General features: G+C 56.9%; 1 protein-coding gene across 4 annotated transcripts in view; it reads left to right on the top strand.

The window, feature by feature from the left end:
- Positions 1 to 671: 671 nt before the first annotated feature.
- The window catches only part of RPS6KA1 (ribosomal protein S6 kinase A1), a 39,641-nt gene continuing 16,700 nt past the window's right edge, over positions 672 to 23,612 (top strand). Inside the window, exons 1-13 of one of the 4 annotated variants that reach the window (XM_039231189.1) lie at positions 672 to 821; positions 6,932 to 6,976; positions 15,842 to 15,958; positions 16,252 to 16,333; positions 18,030 to 18,110; positions 18,304 to 18,383; positions 19,670 to 19,776; positions 20,495 to 20,532; positions 20,887 to 21,029; positions 21,439 to 21,509; positions 21,825 to 21,913; positions 22,885 to 22,949; positions 23,207 to 23,309. In XM_039231189.1, coding sequence (XP_039087120.1) covers positions 759 to 821; positions 6,932 to 6,976; positions 15,842 to 15,958; positions 16,252 to 16,333; positions 18,030 to 18,110; positions 18,304 to 18,383; positions 19,670 to 19,776; positions 20,495 to 20,532; positions 20,887 to 21,029; positions 21,439 to 21,509; positions 21,825 to 21,913; positions 22,885 to 22,949; positions 23,207 to 23,309 — 1,084 coding nt within the window. In that variant the 5' untranslated portion in view covers positions 672 to 758. Of the gene's footprint in view, positions 822 to 6,931; positions 6,977 to 13,024; positions 13,121 to 14,693; positions 14,990 to 15,822; positions 15,959 to 16,251; positions 16,334 to 18,029; positions 18,111 to 18,303; positions 18,384 to 19,669; positions 19,777 to 20,494; positions 20,533 to 20,886; positions 21,030 to 21,438; positions 21,510 to 21,824; positions 21,914 to 22,884; positions 22,950 to 23,206; positions 23,310 to 23,612 lie in introns of those variants that run through there. The other 3 variants (XM_039231198.1, XM_039231207.1, XM_039231178.1) reach the window with 3 other exon arrangements.

The following is a 23,612-nucleotide window of genomic DNA, read 5'->3' as shown; positions in this document are numbered from 1 at the left end:
AAATGCGTATTAAGAAATCACTCTGGGAGAGCTGTGGGTACTGACGGTGGCAATAGATGAATAGGAACCTACCTGGAGCTGGGGCGCTAAGATCCCCAGGGCATCCAGTGTTGGCTTCCGTGGAGGGAGATCTCTAGGGCCTCATGAGGTGAGGGCCTGACGGGATTGGGGCCCGGGCTTCTTTCAAGCCTCTGCCTGGGTCAGGCCTGGAACATTCTGTGTGAATGAGTGCGCGGTGGTGGTGGTGGTGTGGATGGGTGCTAAGAGAACAGGGGCCTTCCCTCCATTAGCAGGGAGAAGGAATATTTGGGGCATGATCCCAACGAACAGATGAGGGGAAAGAGATGACCCTGGCGTGGTCCGTAGGGGAGGACAAGGTTTGGGAGGGAGGAGCCGGAAAGGCCTCTTCTAAGGCGTAGCAGAGCACCGAGCAGGGGCTCACGGCCGAGGCGGGGCCAATGCTCCCGCGCGCGGGGGGCGGGGGTCCGCTCCGGGAAAGCCGCGCCGCGGGGGCTGGGGCGGGGCCTCCTAAGCCCCGCCCCTCGCGCAGGTAGCCAATGGGCGCGGCGGTGCCGGGTGACGGAGGGAGTCGAAGTGCTAGTGCCGCGGCGGCAGCGGCGGCGGACGGCCCTGCCCGAACGTGAGGGTCTCGCGGGGGGGGGGAGGGGGCGCGGGGGCGCAGAGCCGGGGACCCCGGGACCCGGGAGGCGGTGCGGCCCGGGCCGCGGGAGGAGCGCGGGCGGCCCGGCGGCGGCGCGATGCCGCTCGCCCAGCTCAAGGAGCCCTGGCCGCTCATGGAGCTGGTGCCGCTGGACCCGGAGGTGAGTGAACGGGGCGGAGGATGGGCGCCGGCGGGCGGCCGGCGAGCCTGGGTCCCTACAGGGGCGGGGCGGTTTGCGGAGCCGCTGCAGCCTGGCGGGCGCCCGCGAGGGCACGAGTGCACTCCGATCACTTGCCTCCTTTTCGGCTCCACCCCGCCTCCCCGTGTCCCTTGTGTGTGTGTGTGTGTGTGTGTGTGTGTGTGTGCGTGCGTGCGCAAGGGACAGTTCCTCCAAGCGCCCAGGACCCCCTTATCCCGGAGAGGGGAATCCCGCGGGGCCCTAAGATCTGCCCCCCTCACTCCATACACCTAGGACCTGTACCGGGAGCTGTCGGAGCTTCCTCTATCAGAGCAGATGGGCAGGGCTGAAGTGCCAGATGTCTGGGATTCTACAAGAGACGAGGGTCATGGGAACCCCACTTCTCCTCGACGTCTCCCGGCACTCTACCCCAAGAGCTCCCTCTGTCTCCGCTGCTGACCCTAGCAGGATTACCCCTCTTGACCCTTGGCAGTTGTGGAAAGTGGGGTGACACCACCCATCTAAGGCTGAAACTTGTTTTTCTTTGCCCTGAGGCTAGGGTCAGAGGACACCTGTATCCCCTACCCCAGGCTTGAAGAGAGTGGGGAAAACCCCTTAGACCTTGTGAAGATTATTCCTGGAGACAGGGAGAACCTTGGTGCCTGCCTCCTTTCTTGTGAGCCCTTCCTTAGGAAGGGCTGGGCCCCTGGGGCGTTTGGCCTCTGTCACCTAGCCTCTTCTAGAAGCAGCTCCTGCCCTCCTCTGAGGATTCTGTGGTGCCAGGCCCTAGGATGCAGAAGGCCAGTGCTTCCTGTGCCCATTGACCCCCAGGGTCAAGGTCAAGACCCTGCACCAGCAGATCAGCAGATGGAGAAAACTTTCCCCTCAGCCTCATGCTGGAAAGGAGGCAGGTGACACTCCTTTTCCAGAAGGGATGTGAGGGGTATACTGGGAGGGTGTGAAGACCTCAGTGAGCCCAGGAGCCAAGGTGATTTTCTCCTGCCTTTGGTCCCTAGCCCCTGCCTAGCTCCACTCCTCTGTCTTCTCTTACCTGGGGCAACCACCCTGCCTCTCTGGGCCACAGTTGTGATCAGAGTGAGGACCCCAGGTCCCCAGCACCCCAGGTGTGCTACCCCTTTAAAGGGACGGTCATGGCTGACACTGGTTATTGGAGGGTGGGCGCGGCAGGATTAGGTAACCAACCTGAAGGTGCAATTTGGAGTAAATTGCTCTGGGATCCCTGCCATGGGGTTTTTACAGGCCCTGCACGACTCTCGGAGGTTCTCTCGCTGACTCACCCTCTGAGGTGAGGAACGCTGCCCTCTGCAGTAGGCCCCCCCCCAGGCCTGGGGCATAAGGGCCTGGTTGGGGGGGCGCTCCAAGGTGGATTCCTTTGCCCTGGCATGCCCCTAAGACTTAGGCCTCCCTAGAGGAAGGTAGGCTGGGAAGGACTTAACCCAAGGACTTACCTTGGGTTATACTCGAGGAAGCCAGACACCCAGGAGCTGGATTCCCAGTGCAGGGCACTACTTCCTGCTTCCCTTTGGGGAATCCTGGGGCAAGGGCCAGCTTAACCAGGGGACCAGGTTTAAACAGGAAACTCAACTCAGTTTTGAGTACTACTGCACCTGAGCTCTGTGAGGGGAGAAGACTGGTTTATTTCCTAGGATTGGGGGTGAAGGGGGGTCATGATTTTTCAGAGCTTCACCTTGGAAAGACTGTGACCCTCAGTCGGTCCTTAGCTTCTCTGCACCTTTGTTCCTCCAGTGGCCGGGGCTGAGTTCTAGCTTTGTGCTTCCTGGGCTTGAGAGGTGCAGAGCCCTGGGTGCTGCTGCCTCGTCTCCCCCTCCCCCACTCCATGGAAGTGCCAGGCGACTGGGTGTTATTGTTTGGGTAATAGGAGCCATGGGGCAGCCAGGGCGCTGGTTGGGCTGTTCTCACTGGAGAACAGGGCCTCGCTGTTCTTAGCCAGGTGACATGTAAGCGATACAGTAGCCTGACCTACAGGTACAGACACGGCCACCGGCTCCTGGCCGGGAATGAGGCAGGCAAGGGGCCGGTGGGGGCATTTGGCAGAGGCCTGGGATCTGGACTGCCGTGCTCTCCCTGTGACGCTACCGAAAATGGGCCGCTGGGAGGCAGGGCCTGGCCCAGGTGGAAGTGTGGGAGAGGACTCTGCCTGGGCCTTCCCTGGCCCTGCCGAAAGCAGTAACCTTGTCCTTAGGCCCAGGCCTGCCGTGCACAGGGCTTCAGTGTGTGCCACCTACCCTGCCTCACTTATGTCACTTTATTAAAATAAAATAATTCTTGAAACAGTTTCTCAAAGTAGAGATTGTTCCCAGGCCTGGCTGTCTTAGTGAGTAGAGCATGCGACTCTTGATCTCAGGGTTGTGAGTTCAAGCCCCGTGTTAGGTGAAGAGCCTCTTTAAAAAAATGGGGGGGGGGGTTATTACCCCTGTTTTCATATGGAACAGCTGAACTCGGAGGAGAGCTGACCTGTGAATTAATGCAGAGACAGGCTGGGAACCCAGATCTCTCACTGTCGTCCAAGTTTTTTTTAGGGGGGTGAGGGGTGGTAAGGATGGGGAAGGGCTGGGATCAAACTGGCCCAGGTGGAAGGTACTCCAGGAGAGGCTCCGGATGTTGGCAGACTCCCCGTGTCCCGCAGGGCCTCTGTCCAGCCTTTTCGGAGGGCTGGTGGTGCCAGCCAGCCTTGGCACCTGGCCCCCAGCCTCCAGCAGCGTGCCGGGCTGCCAGTGCTGGGCTCTGAACCCAGCTCCTGGGGCTACTTCCTGCCTGTGGGGCACGTGCTGTCTTTGTCCATCTGCTGCCCGGCTCCTCCAGATGCTGCCCAGGGCCCCCCTTCTCAAGACAGAGCTGCTTGGGTGGGAAGGAAGGATGTCTTTTGGAATCCATCTCTGACCTCTGGGGAGGGGGTACAGTGGTCTTAGAGCACTCCTATGAGCAGTGCTCTCTGAGGAAGAGCAGGGCGAATAGGAGAGGCCAGAGGGCCCTTCTTATACCAGACATTTTAGATAAGGTCTTTCATTAGTATTTTGCAAGGTCAGGATCATTGTCCCCTTTCATTCATTCATTTATTCATTCATTCAGCTAATATTTATTGAGTACTATCATGTGACAAGTACTATGCTAGGCAACAGTGCAGCTGTGAACAAGACAGACCTAGCCTCATGATACAGATGAGAAAACTGAGGGCCAGAGAAGTGATATGACAGACCCAAGGTCAGAGTGTGTGTCTGGCAGAGCTGGGATTAGCAGTATGTCTTCGTCGCCACAGAACTGTGGTCTCTCCACTGCTATGCAGTAGTAATGCCAGAGAGCGCTTGGACCCTGTCTTCTCAGGACCCTGGCTCTGAGGGAGATATTCACCTGTGGTCTCTTTGCACTCCAGTCCTTTTTCCTGGGCTGCCCATCCCCTTTTAGAGGACTTGCGCATCAGCTGTTCCAGGCATGGGGTTCTATGAGGATGGCACCCAGGCCAGAGACCCTGGGACAGAGGCAGCCAAACAGGTCCTGTGGGGTCCCTTAAACCATTCAGGATACTGCTCAGTAAGCCCACATGTCTGAGTACATCCATGGCTTCCTCACCTCCCTCATTGGCGATTTAGGCTTACAGGCATATGACTTTGGGTTATGGCCCCATGGCTGTCACGTGCTAGCTGTGGGACCTCAGGTAAGTCCCTTAACTTTCTGAGCCTCATCTGAAAAATAGGAGTAATAGCTCTTTACTGAGCTGCGCTTGCATTTGACAGACTGTGCTCTGGACCCTGAGCTGGGTGCTAGGGAGGTGATGATGGACAAGCCATGTGTCTTCCTGAGTTAACCCATGGCTTGCTTGGTGCTGTGGGGCCCAGGGGAGGGAGGAAAGGACTTGAGACTTTGTGGACACAGAAGATGACATTTGAAGTGAGTCCTGAAAGAAGACCAGGAGTTTGCCAAAGAGACAAGGCGGGAAGGGTTTTCTTGGTATTCAGAGTCACATGCAGATCCTTGGGGATATGAAACAAGCTGGTGGCCTTCTCAAAGTCCCAGGTCACTCAGTTAAGCTCAAGAAGAGGGCCCAGTCATAATAATAGCTTTGTTTGTGGACCAGTTATGTGCCTGGTATAGATATGTAGAGGCATTATTTTGTTTGCTTCTTGTAGCCACCCACCAGTGAGATACATTACTTTTCTCCCCATTTCACAGATAAGGAAACTGAAGCCCTGAGAAGTGAAATAACCTCACTTATGCAGGGCCATGCAGCAGTAGAAGCCAGAGTTTGAACCCAGAAGGTCAGGTTCTAGAACCCACATACTTAATCACCTGTGTTGGGCAGTTGGGATGATGGCGTTGGGTGTCATGCCAGGGAGCTGGGACTTCATTCTGTAGGCAGCGGGGAGTCATGGAAGGGTTTGGGGCCTGGTACGTGGAAGGTTTTCAATAAGGAGTGACTGACCGAGAGAGTTGATTGGTCAAGTGCAAGGGTCAGTTGAGTTTTAGGAGGGATGGGGGTTTGGAATGGGGAAGGCAGGGGGCTGGGGTGCACGTAGGCTGTTGTGACCATCTGTGGATTCCACAATTCCATAATTGTGGAATTATGTCAAGAGTAGAATGCTGGGTGAAATGGAACTCAATATATAAATGCACCACGCACCCCACTCCCTCCTGCCTGGCCCAGATCAACCCAGCCGTCTCCCCAGGTTGCTGGGAGAGGACAGCATGTATGTGTATGTGTGTCTGGAGGGGCCTGGGGAGGATTGGGGGCATTAAAGGGGCTCAGGGGGCAGGATGTCCTGGGAGAGGCAGGGAGGAGCTGCTCTAGGAGCAGGGAGATTATGTAATGGGCAGAGCACAGCTGTGCCTGCTTCTGCCAAGCAAAGCTACAGCTGCCCTGTGGACCCAGCCCCTGGCTCCAAAGTCCTGACCTGCCCTAGGCTGGGTCTTGCTAACTGGTAGGAGCCTCTGTCTGCCTCACCACACTTTTGCTTGCCAAGAGGGGTGGAGACAGCTCCTTTCTGCTTCCCAAGGCCTGGTTACTCACCTCGTATCACACAGGAAAGGGATGGGCTGGGTTTGGTATACCCCCGAGGGCGAAGTCTAAGAGATGGAGAAAACAGGGCTACCTAGAAAGGGGCCCAGTGCCCGCCTCTCTACAGGTGCTTCCCCCACTAGGGTGTGGGCTCCTTTTCGGCAGACCTTTTTTTTTTTTTTAGCACCTCCTGGGTGTCAGAGACCAGATTTTGGGTCCCCACTTACCAGTTGTGTGACCTTAGGTGCCATCAATATGCTCCTCTGAACCTCAGTTTCTTCTTCTGCCAAATGGGGCCAGGGCCTACCTCCCAGGTCATGAGGATTTAACAGTGCCACAGGTGTGAGGCACCGAGCCCAGTGCCTGGCATGTGGCAGGGGCTCAGAAGAGAGCAGCTGCTAGCACCAAGTCCTAATCTCTGTCCTCCTAGGACTCCCTGTTTATTAGAAAGGGCAAGAAGCCTATGTGTAAATAGTCCCTGCAGCGTGACACATGGTACAGTGAAGGAATGCAGGGGCGCAGTGGGGCTACAGCGACTCTGCCTGGCAAGGGCAGGGGAGGGGTCCCATAGTGGGGTGAGGACAGGGCAGCCACCATCTCCAGGCTGAACACTTTCCCAGCCTTTGTCCCCTTACATCCCTGCAGCAGTTCTAGGAGGGGGCTGTGACTGTCCCCATGCTACAGGTCAGGAGACTGAGGCCTCTTGCTGTTGATTCGTTGGCACAGAATCCCACAGTTTGTCTCTGGCAGAGCTGGGAGCCACATATGTCCTTTCCTTCTCACTGGGAGGAGATGACATTTAAGCTCAGTCTTCATAGATCAGGGGTTTGCTAGGCAGAGAGCACGAGGGAGGGAGGATTGGGAAATGCTGGTGAGGGACTGTCGCCAGGCTCGATACCTGTGCCCCTACAGTGAAAGTGGAGGTAGAGGGCTCCTGCTTACATGGCCTTCCTAGCTCTTGGGGGCAGCCACGGGCACGGGTTCTGATAGGGTCTGTTTTTACTCTGTCCCTCACTGGTAAGTTCTGATAATGTTCCCCCATCTCCCTTTTCTTTTCCAGAATGGACAGGCCTCAGGGGAAGAAGCTGGACTGCAGCCATCCAAGGTGAGGCCCAAGGCAAGCACCCTGAGCAAGGGACCATTTGCAGGGCTGTGAAGGAAGAGGGACACCTGCCCAGCTCGGCCTTCCTCTCTGGGCCCGTGGAATCCTCGAGGTGACCCTGTGCACAGAGATCGCTTGTTCCAACCTTCCTATTCCTTTCTTTTTTTTTTTTTAAGATTTTATTTTTTTAAGTCCTCTCACACCCAACGTGGGGCTTGAACTTACAATCTTAAGATCAAGAGGCGCATGCTCTACCAACTGAGGTAGAGTTCAACTCTACCTCAACCATCCTATTTCTTAGGTGAGGGCACTGTGGCTGAGGCAGGGTCAGGAGTAGAACTCTGGCTTCTCATTACCCAGGCCACTTCCTTGGTTTATTCGCTCACGGAAGTGAGAAAAGAGCTGAAGGGGTGATGGGACAGGCTCAGATCAGCTGGGCTTTCATGAAGGCCTGGGATCATCAGGGTACGTGGTGCTGGTGCATGAAGGGAGGGAACTTGGTGGCCTCCTATGTCTACCCAGGGCCCAGTGCCTGGCATGTGGCCCACCGGGGCCATTCCTCTGGGTTCGCACCTCCTAGCCGGGAGGCTGGTTCCCTCACTCCTACTATCTTTACTCCCCCTGGGCACCTCCCTTTAGCCCTTCAGCCCCTGTTGCTGGTTTTGTGTGTTGACAAAAGCACCAGGGGCTGGATGACGGGTGTGTGACCTTGGGTGGGTCCTTTGTTCTTTCTGGGCCTGGGCTTTCTCATCTCTGTGCCTAGTTTTCAGGAGCTGTGAGGTTCCAGAGCTACTGGCTGGGGGGTGGGGTGCTTTGGACGTTGCTTGGGCAGAACAGAGCATGGGTTCTGGTAGTAGAGCAGACCTGCGTTCAAGTCCTGGCTCCGCCCTCACTATTTGGCCAGATGTCTTCTCCCTTCTGAGTCTCTGTTTCCTCATCTGTAAATTGGGGGTAATGGTTCCTGCCTCACAGGAGTGATGGGAAGGACAGATGAGGTAGTAACCGCCTGGCACACTGACTTCAGCACCAGCAGTGTGAGCACCCCAGCACCAGCAGTGTGAGCACCCCAGTGTATTGCTCAGCTTCAGTTCCCTCCTGTGGCCACGCCCACTACATCTGGGTTGGCCTGAGCACTACACCTGCCATAAGCTTGACCTTTGAAATAGACCCAGGGCTAGTCCTGATGTTTGCCTTATCAGCCTCCTAAGATAAGGGAGCTGAGCTGCCTGGGATAGGGCAAGGTAAGATCGGGAGGCTCCTACCCCCTTCTGATCATTGTGGCCACCAGAGGCCAGACCAAGTGGTAGGGACTGGGTCCCTTGGTTGTCCTGGCCCCACGTCTGGAGACTCTTCTCCCACAAGGTAGCTCTCCCTAGTTGCTTAGTAACAAAATGGAGGGGTTCAAAGAAGAACTAGGATGTTCAGATCTTGGGGCTTAAGTTCTGGGGGCTACAGAGGAGCTTGCAGCTTTGGGGGAGCAGGTGGTCAGTATAGCTTCTCACCTCAGGAGCTAGAGGGACTTGTTGGGAGAGGACGGAAGCTTACCCCGCCAGGTAACCTGCATTTGACCTCAAGCCTATGACCATTGCTCTCCAGCAGAAGACGCTGGGGAGGGAAGAGGGACAAGGCGGGAGATGGATGGGCAAGGAGAGCCTTGAATTCCACGTTAAGGAAGGGAAAGAGCTTAACCCATACCAGGAGCTCTGCGTTTAGTTTTCACAACACCCCTGATGTAGAAATTGTTACTGTCCCCATTTTACAGTTGAGAAAATTGAGGCCCAGGGTCACATAGCTGGTGAGCAATGGAGTCAGGTCTTGCTTGACCACAGAGCCCACACTTCTCCCAGCCCAGAGGACACTGCATGCTGAAGAGGGGGAGTATTGGATCACTGTGACCCCAGGTTCCACCATTTCCAGGCGCCTGCTTCATCTGTCTTTTCTGTTGCCCCTAAGAACCTCAGAGTATCCCCCATTGCCCACTTCTGGGCTCAACACACCAGGGGGCGCTCAGCCTGTGGTCAGGACCTCATCACTTTGTGCAGTGGAATGAGCTGGCAGCAGGCCAGTTTATCCTTTGCCTCATCAGACTTTTGGGGCACCTTGCTGCGGCACTGGGGACCCTCAAATGAGGTCAATACCCCCAGCCCCAGCAAGCTCTCAGGCTTGGGGAGAGGGTAGAGACAGGAAAGCTGTGAGATGGGCACTGTGGTGGGGAAGAGCATGACTGTGGGCACACAGAATCTCCATTCTGTGCCAGGCCCCATTTTGGGTAGAGAAACATAGCACTTTCCACGTACCCACATTTCTCCGGGCGACATGGTAAGATGAGCACGTCCTGGGGAGCCCCGCCGGGGGCATCTGCGCTCCGGACTGAGCATGGACCACATGGATGGTCACTGCCATGTTTGGCAGAGGAGGAAGAGCTTCAGTGGGCTGTAGGGCACCAGGCCATCTTCCCTGCAGAGCTGGCAACTTGGCTGGGCCTGGAAAAGCAGGATTTGGCAGCGCCAGAGAGGATTGGGTCTTCCAGGTGGAGAAGAGGCAGGCAGGAGCACTTGCAAGTCAGGTGTTCTGAGTTCACAATCCTGCCCCTCTTTCTTGTTTGCTGTAGAACTCAGGCGAGTGATTTGCCCGTCTGAGGTCTGAGGTTTGAGGTTCGGATGCTTTTCCTGTAAAAGAAGAATAGGGTCCACCCCTCAGGGCCACCTGGAGGAGGGAATGTGATATGTATAAATTAAACAATCCCACAAAGTTTGGTGTGATTTTTTTTTCTTTAAAGATTTTATTTTTAAGTAATCTCTACACCCCAGTGTGGGGCTCTCACTCACAACCCCGAGATCAAGAGTTGCCCACTGCCCCAAATGAACTAGCCAGGCGCCCCCAAAGAGTGGGGGTAACGCTTGTTTATTTTATTCATTTTAGGAAGAAAGGGGGAATTGGGGTTTTAGCAGCCACAGTATGGACAGCGGTCTAGGGCAGGAGCTCCCGGATCCCTTCTGCACCCCTGCGCACCTGGTGTCCTCAGGCACACTGGGGCTCCCCTCACCCTCCCTCCTTCCATGACAGTGGACCAGGCATCCCAGGCCCCCTCCCCCGGCTATCTCCGGAGCTGGACCCCTTTGAAGCGCCTGCAGGTCTATTTTGAGAGCTAAGCATTTCCCCCCTCCCCTCCTCTCTTCCTGTTTATGAAACCCTGATCCATCCCGGATCCCTGATGCTACTCTGGCCAGAGCACAAGCAGGATGTGACTGTGGACTTCGGGGAGCCTTGGAAGCCTCAGGTGTTGGGGGGAGAGCTTCCCTTGGACTGGCCAGGGTAGGCTAGCCCACCCTCCCAGGTCCTGGCACCCTGTGGCTGAGCTGTGTCCCTTCAGACTGCACAAGGGGACTCTACGGCAGTAAGACTGGCCATCTTATCAAGGGGGAAGTCCTGTTTACAACATCCTTTTGTCTCTGCGGCTCATTTTGTAGCAGCAGCCCTCCGAGGGTTGGACATTTAGCTTTAACCCCTTTTACAAAGGAGGAAACTGAGGCTCAGACAGGGAAGGAAATTTGCCTGGTAGCACTCAGCTAATGAGTGGGCAGTTATTTTTTTTTTTTAATTTTTATTTCTAGGAGAGAGAGAGAGTGTGTGAGCAGGGGAGGGTCAGAGAGAGAGGGAGATACAGACTCTGAAATAGGCTCCAGGCTCTGAGCTGGCAGTCAGCACAGAGCCCGACGTGGGGCTCGAACCCACGAACCGCGAGATCATGACCTAAGCGAAAGTCGGACATGTAACCGACTAAGCCACCCAGGCGCCCCTTAACATTTATGATTTTTGAGAGACAGAGACAGAGCATGAGTTACGGAGGGGCAGAGAGAGGGAGACACAGAATCTGAAACAGGCTCCAGGCTCCGAGCCATCAGTAGAGTCCAACGTGGGGCTCGAACCCACGAACCGCGAGATCATGACCTAAGCGAAAGTCGGACGCTTAACCGACTAAGCCACCCAGGCGCCCCTTGAGTGGGCAGTTCTTAACTTCCTACCCTGTACTCCTGGCCTCAGCCTCTTCACGCTGGTCTCTCTCTACATGGAGTGCCTTTTCCCCCTCTTTTCTGCCTGGCCAACTCCTGTTCATTCTCAGCATTTAGCTGGACCCCCCTCTCTGTGGAAGGTATTTTGGGACCTCACCCTAGGCAGATAGTTACTGTCTCTGGGCCATTGCAGCCAGAGACTTGTGTTTTGTTATGTATTTTCAGGAGCTGCCTGAGAACAAGGCTTGAGTTTGCCTTAATATGTGCCCTTCCTAGTGCTGAGTTCCTGGCTTGGGGACAGAGCAGGAGCCTGGTGTCTGTGAGCGATGTCCAAAGGGGAAATAGGCTCGCAGGGAGGGTGATCACGAAACACTTCCGTGTAGGCTTTGGAAGCAAACAGTCTTTGATCTTGCTCTTAGCTGTCCGCCTTTCTAGCCATGTGGCTTGGGGCAAGTCACTTTCTGAGACCAGTTTTCGCATCTCTGAAATGGGGTGACAATATCTCCCTCGGAGCTAAGGCGCAGGGCCTGGCAGAACCCATACCAGTAGAGGCTGAAGGAAAGGATGGCCCTGGTGCATTATTTGCTCAGTTTCTAAGGAGCACAGTTCTCGCTGTCACTCACGCCAGGCCTGGCCCAGAGCAGCAAGGCCGCCTGTGAACTGTGGCCCCCCTCCTCGCCCCCCCGGAGGCATGCTAGGGAGACGTAGCAGGAGCTATCTGTCCCCCCAGAGGGGGCAGGCCTGGGAGGCCCTGCATATACTGCCAGCCGGGGAAGGGGTGGTAGGTGTCCGTTACAGCCAGGATTCGCAGCTGGGCTCCAGCTGGTGGAGGGAGGCCCAGGGTGGGGACCCTAGGGACCAGGGATCAGGCTAGGGGGCTCTGGGCTTCTCTCCCAGCTGCCCTGTGGGAGGAAGTAGGTAAGAGGAAGTATCTATAGGGGGGAATGGGGCAGGGACCAAGGGATGTGGTCTGGTGCCTGTCCTCCCCCACTCTTGCCACCAGAGGCCTCACAGCCCCAGCACATACCCTTCGGCGAAGGCAGTTGTGAGACTGTTTCCTTCCTGTTGTCCCTTCCTGTACCCTGCTGGCCACAGAGTCTTCCTTTGCGTCTGAGGGATTTGAGGGGTGGTGGGGGCCCCGGCTGGCTCTGGCTCACCGCGCTTTGGGGCTCCCAGGGTCGTCCCAGCCTCCAGACTCCTGCCTGCAGAAGCTGGGCGGCAGCGAGCAGTCTAAGGAGGCGCCTTTCACAACCCGCGGCGGGCCATCATCAGACTGTTGTTGGAGGCCCTTTGAGGACTGGAAGGGGAAGTCCGTGTGTACGTGGGAGCGTGTGTTTCCACATGTCTGTGGAAATGGTTTCCGATCATCGGCCTGTTTGTATTTGTGGGCGTGCCAGTTCCTGTGGGTGTACGGGTGGGACTGGGGCGGCCTGGCCACGTGGAAGAGGGCTGGGCCTGGTCCACCCCTGCTCTACCGCTCCATGCCCCTTCTCTCAGACTTCTGTGAGGTCTTGCTAGGCCCTTTTGCCCCCCGCTCTCCCCTTGCCCATCCCGGGGGCCTGGGCTGGCGGGCTTCTGCAGGGCAGGGCTGGGTGTGGTGCTGCCTGCGCTGAGGGCTGCCATTTTGGGTGGGTCCAGCCATAGGAAGGTCAGTATGTGGGAAAGGAGCTCCTGCGCTCTGGGCTGGGGCACTCAGAGACTGTGGCCTTGCTGACTTCTGCCCCACATTCTCTCAAGGGGATGTTTGCAGGTGCTGGGATGCCCAGTGTGTCACTGCCTCATTGCTTTGTGACTTTTGTCCGTGTTCTAGTCTCCCCTCCTTAGGATCAAAGGAGACCAGGAAGGATGTATCCCTGCCTCCCCTCCCCCCGGCCCCCCCTCCCCGAGTCATGGGCTTAGGGTCTACAATGTCCCCTCCTCAGCAGGGGAGCCTGACCCATCTTCTGTCCCTCCTCCCTGCAGAGGGGGAAGTGAGAAGGAGGGGGTCAGGGACCCTGCCTTCTGGGCTGGGAAGGCTGAAAAAGCAGAAGTAGAGGAGTAACGGGGCCCTCTGGCCACCGGCTTGAGCCCCACCATGCAGACCCCGGCAGAGTTCCCCAGGGTTGAGAGAGACTCACTCCCCTGTCCCAGAAAGGTGAGCAGAGGGTTGGCCTGCTTCCAGCAGCGTCTGTCACCATGACCCTGGGCAAGGAATGGGTTTGGGAGTGGCTCTGTCCCCTGGGGTTTCCGGGTGACTGCTTCGGTCCCAAGGGAGTGTTCTCAGAGGCAGACAGGCAAGCAAGTGGAGGCTCAAACCTCAGGGCGGGGTGGGCAAGGGTTGCTGTGTGGCCTTGGCTCACCTCAGCCCCTCTCTGAGCCAGGCTCTCTGCCGGTCCCACCCAGGGTTATACTCAGGGGCCTGATGAGCCTGCAGCCTCTTATAGCCGGAGCTTTTGTGGCTGTTCAAGGTCCCCTGAAGATGGGGCTGTGTCTGTCAGGGTCTAGACATAGAATGGGAAGTCCGCAGACCGACCCCAGTACTGAGGGAGGGGGTGGGCTTGGAGGGGCAGGGCAGGGCTCTGACCGACTTACCTGCCCACCCCTTCCTGGCACTTGAGGCCCGCTGACCCCAGGCCAGGCAGTAACTAGAGGAAGGATTCGAGTTTAAGCTGGCTCTGCCGCTGGTTCTCTTTCGGGCTGGGTGAGTCACTGTCCTCTGGGCCTCGGTTTCCTGTTTCTGAAATGGGGAAACATTTAGGGAAATTTGGATCAGAGGCACAGCCATCGGATTGCATTCAGGAGATGCTCCTCTCAGTCCGCTATCTTAGTCCTGGGCCCTGGCACAGGAAGAAACCTCCGAGGTGTGTCGGCCACAAACGCTGGACTGTCCTCCCACGCGCTAGGTGTTCTCAGGCGGTGTCTCTGCACCTCCCTCCCCACCCCCTGGCAGAGCAGCGAGAACCCAGAGCTCTGCCGTTGAGTCCCGGGTCTGACTTTCTGTGTGTCTTTCCTGCCTATGTGTATGGCCTGGGCATCTGTCGGTCTACTTGGGCCTCACTGACTGGCCGTCTCTTTCTGCCACCCGCCTGCTTGTGTTGTGGGGTTCCTGTCTCTGTCTTCACTCGACGAGTGCCTGTCTTCACCTGTTGGGTACATCTCATACGCTGGGTGCCTGTTGGGTTGTGTCCCCTTCTGTCTCTGCCTGTTGAGTACGTGTCCCATCTGTCTCCACCTGTTGGATGCAAGCCCCCATCTGCCTCTGCCTGTTGGGTCCCCATCTGTCTCTGCCTGTTGAGTTTTATCCCCTTCTGTCTCTGCCTGTCAGATACGTGTCTCCATGCACCTCTGCTTGTTAAATATGAGTTCCCTCCAGCCTCTGCTCGTTGGGTGCATGTTGGGTATGTATTCTTCCTACCGCCCTTTCTTGGGCTCGTGTCCCTATCTGTCCCTGCTCTGTGGGCATGTGTGCCCTCCCCCCTCTGCCTGTTAGATACCTACCTTCCTACCTGTTGATGCCTGCCTCTGCCTGTTGGCTGTCCCTCTTTATCGGCCTCTACATGCTAGGTGCCTGTCTTTGCCTGTTGGGTACCTGTCTACCCCTCAGCAGCTGGGTTGGCCTGGGGCTTTCCCTTTGCAGACCCACAGGGAGGATTGGGGGGAAGGGCCTGAGGGCGGCCCTCAGGCAGTGGGGAGGGGGGAAAAGAGAGGAAGGGAACGTGGTGAGATTGTAGGCCTGGAGCTGGGAAACCACAGGCCCTGAGTGATTGGCGGCCCTGAGCAGGGCCCAGCCCCCGCCCTCACCCTGCACATCCGCCTTGGGCCTGGCCACCTCCGAGGCAGCCCCCGACGCTGCCTGCTCCTGCCATGGTGCCTCGGCCCTGCCGGGCGGATGGAGCAGGATCCCAAGCCGCCCCGCTTGCGGCTCTGGGCCCTGCTCCCCTGGCTGCCCAGGAAGCAGCGGCCCAGGATCAGCCAGACCTCTCTGCCTGCCCCTGGCCCTGGCTCTGGCCCCAGGCGGGACTCGGTGAGTGTGCCCAGATGTCTGGTCCTGGCCTGCCGATGGCCTTTGGAGCAGGTGCCTGGGCAGCGAGTTTGGCCTCAGTTGGCTGTGAACTCTCCAAGCCCAGGCCTGGCCCTGCTGGATGACTGGACCCTGCCCAGGTTTGCTTTCCTAGGGAAGTGAGGAGGCACTTCAGGCCTCTAGGGCAATACCAGCAGACTGGAGGGAGGCCAGAAGGGTCCTAGAATGACTAAGACCTGGCAAGGGGTTTTCAGTAGACTTCTATGAAGGAAGTTTCTATGGGTGGATCATGGAGTCTCTGGCCTTTGCTCCTTTCCACCCCAGAATGGCACTTGGGTTGGCTGGGGAATCTGGTGACTTTTGGGTCGCTGTGCATCTCAGCCCTGTCCTTCTGGCCAGAAGGATCCTGTCATCCATTCTGACCAGGAACAAAAGCCCAGCTCTGCCTCCCCAGTCTGAGCACAAACTCTTACTTCCTATTGTGGGAGAACCAAAACCTTTGCAGAGGGGAGGGGAGCCCCGCAGGGAGGGCCCACGCAGAGCTTTGGGCCTCCGCCAGAGCCTGGGGTTGGCTCAACCTGCCTGTGCCCGGGCGTCCCTTTGGGCCTCTCTAGGCCAGCACGGCAGGAGCAAGAGGAGCAATGCCTCGCCTGACTCAGCACCTTGGTAGTTTGACCCTCCCTGGCCCCTGAGACCCTTTTGGGATTGATGAACCAGGAGGCGGGTCCCTTTGGCATAGCTGTCTGGTGCTGCTGGCAGGGCCCTGTCTGCTCAGGTCTGGTGGGAGTGGGCTTGGATGGGGATTATTGCCCTGGATGAAAGCCACCATGCCCACCGGCTGTATCCCTCTGTCAGGATGAGGGCATCCTCAAGGAGATCTCCATCACGCACCACGTCAAGGCCGGCTCTGAGAAGGCCGACCCATCGCATTTTGAGCTGCTCAAGGTTCTGGGCCAGGGATCCTTTGGCAAAGTGAGTCCTGAGCCCGCAACTGGGAGGGCAGCACTGGTGATGTCAGAGGTGGGGGTGAGGGGTCACTGGGGGGTTCAGGATCCAAGGGCAAGGGTTGGTGGGTCTGAGGGGAGGACAGGAGGTCACCTTGGGACCCAGGGAGGGCAAGAAAAGGTCAACCCGGAGCTCAGGGAAGTCAGAGGTCAGTCTGACCTAGAGGATGGGAGCTGATGGGCTCAGGCCCCTCCCCCGCTTCTCCTCTGCTTCCCTCCCCCCCCCCCCCCCCCCCCCCCCCCCCCCCCCCGCTTTCCCAGGTCTTCCTGGTGCGGAAGATCACCCGACCTGACAGTGGGCACCTGTATGCCATGAAGGTACTAAAGAAGGCAACGCTGAAAGGTGAGTGGAGGTCACCTCCCCAGGCAGAGCCCAGGCCGGGCACAGGATTGAGGGAGATGGCGCAGCTCTCAAAGGTGTTGGGTCTGATGGAGGAGACAGCTCTATCTCCAGGAGTACCTAGGCTGAAGGTAGAGAAACACGCCTGTCCTCAGCCACCCCCTACTCCCTCTCCCATTTCATGGCAAAGACACGGTCCATTTCGAAGAAAAGACTTCTGGGAAATAACCTCATCCTTCCCCTCCCCCCTCCCCCTAAACCAGCCACCAATTACCATAGCTGAAGGTGAAGGTCTGGAAGGAGCCGGGGGTGAGCGCAGTATGCTTGTGGCAGGGGCCTTCACACAGCTGATACTGAGGTCACTTGGGCAGAGTTGCTTCACGATGCTTGAAGAGTCTGAGGGACCTTCAGGGTGGAGAAAGGCGTGAGGGAAGAAGCAGGAAGTCCAGGCGGGCAGCTAGGGCAGGCAGTAGAGACTGAGTTGAGGCAGGGCCCCAGAGATGGACAGCAGGGAGGTTCAGAAGGGAGCCCAAGGCCAGGTCTAGAATTCCACAGCTCACAAAGGGGCTCACTGTGGTTAGTAGTGGACTCTGGGCTGGGCAACGACCCTTTGGCCTGGGAACCAGTACAGCCACTGACCAGGTAGAGTAGGCCCTGGCTGAGGGGAGGTAGGGAGGATCAGAAGCGTTGGCCTCAGGGACTTTAGGGGTCATGTGGCCCATAAAGGACTGTCGGTGGGGTGCTGTAAGGCCAGGCTGGTAGGGGTAGAACTCATTCCCCAGGGGGGTTGATGGGAACCATGAGGGAGGATGTCAGACTTGGTCACTGCTGTGAAGGTCTCCCAGGCTGGGGCGGGAGTGGCTGCGTCGACCCTGCAGTATGGCGCGGTTGGTGCCGTGAGCAAGAAGTGGAGAGTGGGGTGCAGCCTCACAGCGAGGAGGCTCACGTAAGGAGCAGCCACGTGAGCTGCGCCTTGAAGGATCAGGAGTTCTCCAGCCTGAAAACAGTAGAGGAAGCGTTCCCCAGGAAGGAGGAGCCATTGGCCTGAGCAAACGTGTAAAAATGTAAGGTGTATTTGGCAAACAGTGGCAGGAATAGTTAACTCCAACACGGTCCATGACCCACCTGGTGAGGGAAACGAAAAAATTAAAATAGAGGGTAAAAAGGAGCTTGCCCTGGAGGAGCAAGCACAAGCCCTATAGGAGAGAGGGCCCTAATTTAGCTTGGCAGTTTAAGGAAGACTTCCTGGAGGAGATGAGGCCTAAGCTGAGTCAAAGAAGAACCTGCTGGTAGTCAGGATGCCTAGGGACTTTCATTCTTAAAAAAAGAGTAGGTGGGAGTGCCTGCTCAGACTCATGAGTCTGAATTTTAGGCCCAAGAACTCTCCCTAAGCAGCTCCCAGGTGCCTGTTCTCTCCATCCCCCCCAGACTGGAATTGGGGATTTTTGATCTGGTGACGGCATCCCAGGGGGAGCCTCAGGGGAAAAGGCTAAAGGCACACAGGACAGGACAGGTTGCTCAGAGGGGCTGCATTGAATGGCCTTTGCTGGCATGTGGTGGGAGGTGGGGCGAGAGGATGTGCTGGGCGCTAAGAAGTGAGGAACTCGTGGAAAAGACAGCCCTTCTTAGGCAGGGCTTGGGGCTGACTGTTTAGGGGGCAGGGCTAGACTGTTAGTGACTGTCTCTCTCCTCGGGCCAGTGCGTGACCGCGTTCGGACCAAGATGGAGAGAGACATCCTCGCTGATGTGAACCACCCGTTTGTGGTGAAGCTACACTATGGTGAGACCGCAGTCCACTTGAGTTCCCGGCCTACTTGAGTTCGCACCCCGCCTGCCAGCCTTTGCCCTTGCCTATGGGCTACTGCCTTCCCCGTATGTTGCCCCCCACCCCCAGCAGGCCAAGGGAGCTTAGGATAAAGGTGCAGGGCCCAGGGCCCAGCTGGCTCCACCGTTGCCTTTTCCCCTCTCCCCAGCCTTCCAGACTGAGGGAAAGCTCTATCTTATTCTGGACTTCCTGCGTGGCGGGGACCTCTTCACACGGCTCTCTAAAGAGGTGAGCTGACACCCCACTGCCACAGGGCCCTGGGATGGAGCTGGAGGGTCAACGAGGCTTTGCATCCCAGAGCCCTGTGAAGAACGTGTCCAGTGTGGCTTGGGCCTGGGACCTCCCAAGCCTGCCTAGCAGTCCCTGGCCCAGGAACTGACACCCAGTGTCACACTGGGACAGAGCATACAGCCTGGCAAAGCCTTAGTTTCTCCCAGAATGGGTGAGGGGAGATCTAACGCCTCCCTGGTTCCCAAGAGCTAAGGAGTCTTTCTTCTCTCCACCTCCATTCTTCCAAGGCTGCCCTGGGCAGGGCTGTGAGGATGGGAAGAAGCTTAAATCCACCCAGAAACCTAGGTATTTTAATATTATGTCCCATAATAACCCAAAGGATTTTAACTGACATAAAAGAATTTGAGCCAGATATAAAAATGGGACCGTTAATACAAGTCAAACTTTAAAAGAGGAACAAACTTTAAGAAAATTTTTTAAATGTTATTTTAATGTTTGAATAGGTAATACATTTACACGATTGAAAAGAAAAGAAAATTTACATGGTTGAAAAGACCCTTCCATAGGTCAACACTTTCACTGATTTCTTGTTTAAGTGCTTCACGTTTGGTAATATACCCATTGTGGTACTTGTTCTGAATTCCAACTCCCATTTCCTTACATAAAAAGTGCTAATCTGTATGTCCGTTCCGTACCTTGCCTTGTTCAAGATAGTAGATCATGGAGATGGATCCACATGAGAACGTGGAAGATTCTTGTTCTAGTTCATGGCTGCATAGCACTCCATTACACGTGGGAGAGACGGTTTATACGAGTCTTCTGCTCAACCCTTTTGCTGTGTCCAAACAATCCCACAATGAGTGACTTGTATGTTAGTCATTTCATACTTCAAACCCCTTTATATATTTTTTTAATTTTTTAAAAAAATGTTTAATGTTTATTTTTGAGAGAGAGAGACAGAGTGTGAGTGAGTGGGGGAAGGGCAGAGAGAGAGACACACACACAGAATCCGAAGCAGGCTTCAGGCTCAGAGCTGTCAGCACAGAGCCTGACGCAAGGCTCAAACCCATGAACCTGAGAGATCATGGCCTGAGCCAAAGTCAGACACTCAACTGACTGAGCCACCTGGGCACCCCTCACACCCCTTTATATAGAGAATGGTGTGTGCCACTGGGGTGTCTGAGAGTCCTTCCCAAGGTGGCCCCTCGGCCCCAGGAAGCAGCAGTGCCCTAGCTCCTGAGGAAGAGGCAGTCGCAGCTGACGTCCGCCCCTGCCCCTCATAGGTGATGTTCACAGAGGAGGACGTGAAGTTCTACCTGGCTGAGCTGGCTTTGGGCCTGGACCACCTGCACAGCCTGGGCATCATTTACCGAGACCTCAAGCCTGAAAAGTGAGCGAAGCCCCAGCTCTGGCCCAGCCTCCCTAGTGAGGGCAGAGGCAGGCCTCGGGGTCTCTCCTGACAGGGGTGGGTGTGACTCTTCCCAACAAAGTCTCCCTCTGTGGGGCTGCCCCGTGGATAGGTGGGTGGGACGGGGTGATGGCAGCAGCAGGCTCCCCTCAGGGGTCTGCCCGATTACCAATGCTGCCGTTCAAAGGGCTAGGCACCTCCTTGCAGGTACGTTGCCTACATTGTTTTTGGCTAATCCAGTGGGATGTCTGAGATGCCACCCCTCAAGGTCATTCTTTGATATGGTCCTCTCTAGAATTTTCCTTAAGATCTAAATATCCTCAGATGGTGATTTGACAGCCAGGGGCAGGTGCTGGGCTGGAATGAGATGTGGTGTTAGAATTAGGCAGACCTGAATTCAAATCTTGTCTCCATCACCTTTTAGCTCTGTGGGGAGTTACCTAACTTCCCTGAGCTTTAGTGTCCTCGTTGTTTAGATAGGGCCATGATAGCACCTACCTCATCCAGTTGTTCCGAGGACTAGCAAAGAAGGCAGGGAACACATCTGCACGGCACCGCCACCACCCTGTTCCACCGCTCATCGGATGGCTCTGGGTGGACCACCTTCTCTGGGCTGGGCCCAGCCCCCACAGCCCCATGGTGTCACCAGAACCCAAGGGGCCACAGCTGAGGGGCCCCAACTCCCATCTCTTCATTACAGCATCCTTCTGGATGAGGAGGGCCACATCAAACTCACTGGTGAGTGGAAGGCACCTGCCCCCTCAATTCCCAGGGGAGGTCAGGATGGGCTTTTGATGGGCCTGGGCTGAGCGCTAGGGGGCCGTTCTTCCTAAGAGGCTATGCCAGGCACTCGGAGGTGGGCAGAAGCCCAGACCCTAGACTTGGGATGGCCTGGTGTGAACCCCAGCCCTGCACTGTGTAACCTTGAGCGTCACCTAACCTAACCTCTCTGGGTCTTGGCTCCCTCCTGAGTATCATGGGAGTGATGCCCTCGAGCCTGTGGGCAAGGGGCTTGGGTGTGCGGGGGTTGGCAGCGAGGAAGGTGGGGGGGGGGGTTCCTAAAGATGTGTCCTCTTGCCCTCCTTGCTACAGATTTTGGCCTGAGCAAGGAGGCCATTGACCATGAGAAGAAAGCCTATTCTTTCTGCGGGACGGTGGAATACATGGCCCCCGAGGTCGTCAACCGCCAGGGCCACACCCACAGTGCAGACTGGTGGTCCTATGGGGTGCTGATGGTGAGTGGTCAGACAGGGGGAAAAGCATTCAGCCCATCTCTCAGGCCTCAGTTTTCCCATCTGAACAGTGAGAGGGTTGGTGGTCCCTAAGACTTCCTCCTGTCTTCTCCCAGTCAAGCTGCCTCAACTTCCACCCAGCTGCAGTTTCCTTCCTTGGGAGGATTCCAGGCTTGGCCCCACCTGGTCTGCCCCCGGCCCAGGATTGGGCCTCTCCTCAGCCTCAGCTCCCTAGTACTGCTTTTGATGTTCTGATTGACAAAGGAACCAGAGACAGTCACAATTCTTGATCCAGGTGGACCTGCCACAGGCCAGCAAGAAGCCTGGGAGTAGAGCTGAGTGGTTTGCGTGGGAGGAGGTGGGGGACATGGGACATGGAGACCAGGGCCTAACAGACCCTTGTCTTTTGCAGTTTGAGATGCTGACGGGCTCCCTGCCCTTCCAGGGGAAGGACCGAAAAGAGACCATGACACTGATTCTAAAGTAAGCACCAGCCCTTCCCTGACACCTCAGGGTCTCCCCTGATGCCTGGCCCCAGTTTGGAGGCCAGAATAATACCCTGTGCCTGCCTCAGATGTCCCCATCAATGAGACCCTCCTCTGGGTTAAGCATTATGCTTTCTAGGGCCCCCTTTTCATCCACCAGGGCCTGTGGGCAGGGAATCCCTGAAGTCTTTGGGAGGTGAGTTAGTGGATGGTTTGTCTGGATTGAGCTGGAGATTAGACCTGGACAGAGTGGGGAGGGGAGACAGGCCTCTGGGGCGGGCTCAGCCCTGATGAGACCTGGGGGCTGTTTTAGGGCGAAGCTAGGCATGCCCCAGTTTCTGAGCACGGAAGCCCAGAGCCTCCTGCGGGCCCTGTTCAAGCGGAATCCTGCCAACCGGCTCGGTAAGCAGCCCCAGCTCGGGAGGGGAGCGGGGTACAGCTGCAGCCTAGGCCGCAGAGTCACATCTAGGGCTGAAAGGGGCCGTTGTCCTTTGTGTGGGCAGACAATGCCGCCGGCCACCCTGCTTTCTGGCTCCATGTGCGGTGTTTGGGGCGGGGGGTGACCTGTGTGTAGGGGGAAGGCAGGAACTGAGTCATCCCCTCTCCCCCTGGGGACAAGGACAGAGGCCCCCACACAGCTCCGCCAAGGCTGCTGGCACCAGAGGAAGCATGAGCTCAGGAGTCAGAAGGCTCAGGTCCCAATCCTGTCCCCACGGCAGGTCCTCACTGTCCCGCACACAGTTGTCCCTCCATAAATATTTGTTGAGTGAGTGCCATTTATGAGCTAAGTGACCCAAGGCAGTTGACTTCACCTCCCGGGGCTCTGGGTCCTTGTCTCCACGGGAGATGAATGAACATGCCTGGTGTGGAGTAGCCGTCCAGGATGTCTTGGCTCCTTGGGTCCTGGGTTCATCTGGACCATGACCTGCTTTGTAAGGTACAGTTCAGGTCCCTGGGGTCAAATGGAGTGAGAGCCTGCCTGGTGGCTAAGAAGGGCCATGGGATCAAAGCGATGGAGATGAGGCCTGGGTTGGGAGGGAGATGGGGGCCCGCTGCAGATGTCAGAATAAGTCTGATCTCTGTTCTGTGTGGCCTCGGACAAGTTGCCTGACCTCTCTGGGCCTTTCTTCTTCCATAAGAACATCAGAGCTTGATCATAAGGGTCTCCAGAAAGTGGAGAATGCCAAGCAGGCAGTAGGCCTTTGGGGCGATGGCTGGGTGGATTTGGGGTGGGAAAAGCCTTTCGTCCCCCCTGCTCCTAGTAGACAGCTGTGGCCACTGGTCCCAGATGATGGTGAGGTCTCTCAGCAGACATGGTGGGTGTCTGGGGGTTGGACCATCCAGGGGCAGACGCCTCATCTGGGCTCTTTCAGGCTCCGGCCCTGATGGGGCAGAGGAAATCAAGCGTCACGTCTTCTACTCTACCATTGACTGGAATGTGAGTGTGTCCGTCCACCCCAGAGCCCCGGTCAGGCCTTCACCTGTGGTGGGAGGGGGCTTCTACCAATGAGGGCTTTAGATGTGGAGCAGAGGGTGACAGCCTGGCCTTGGAAGCAAGGGCCAGCCTCCCAAGGGCAAGCAATTATGCTCCTGTCTGTATAGCCTGTGCTCTAGGCCAATCATCTTCTCCCGCATGAGGCTCCTGGCGGGCGGCTAGGGGTAGGCTGTGGTGACGAGTGCCCACCCCCCTTGCAGAAGCTGTACCGTCGTGAGATCAAGCCACCCTTCAAGCCAGCCGTGGCACAACCTGATGACACCTTCTACTTCGACACTGAGTTCACGTCCCGCACACCCAAAGGTCTTGGGCTGGGGAAGCAGGGAGTCCAGGGCCCCTCGGGATTTAGGGTGGTCGCGCTAGTAGGCCCAGGTGTGTGGGTGGACCGGAGGGTGGGTCTCTGACTCTTTGTCCCCATCTCATTCTTCCTGACTCTCCCACTCCAGGGCTGTATGGGTCTCTTTGTATGTGGGTGAGGGGGTGGGGGGAGTGGGTGGTTAAGGCCACAATAGAAAAGTCAGGCCCCCTGCCCCGGGCATCTTCCAGCCCACTGGGAAGACCAAACACATCAGGCTCACACTCACGTCAGGGCTAAAGAATCTGACC

This window comes from Hyaena hyaena, unplaced genomic scaffold (genome assembly GCF_003009895.1).
Source record: "Hyaena hyaena isolate Hyena2069 unplaced genomic scaffold, ASM300989v1 scaffold_3, whole genome shotgun sequence".
In the NCBI taxonomy this organism is placed as follows: domain Eukaryota; kingdom Metazoa; phylum Chordata; class Mammalia; order Carnivora; family Hyaenidae; genus Hyaena; species Hyaena hyaena.
This window is presented reverse-complemented; position numbering and strand designations above follow the sequence as displayed.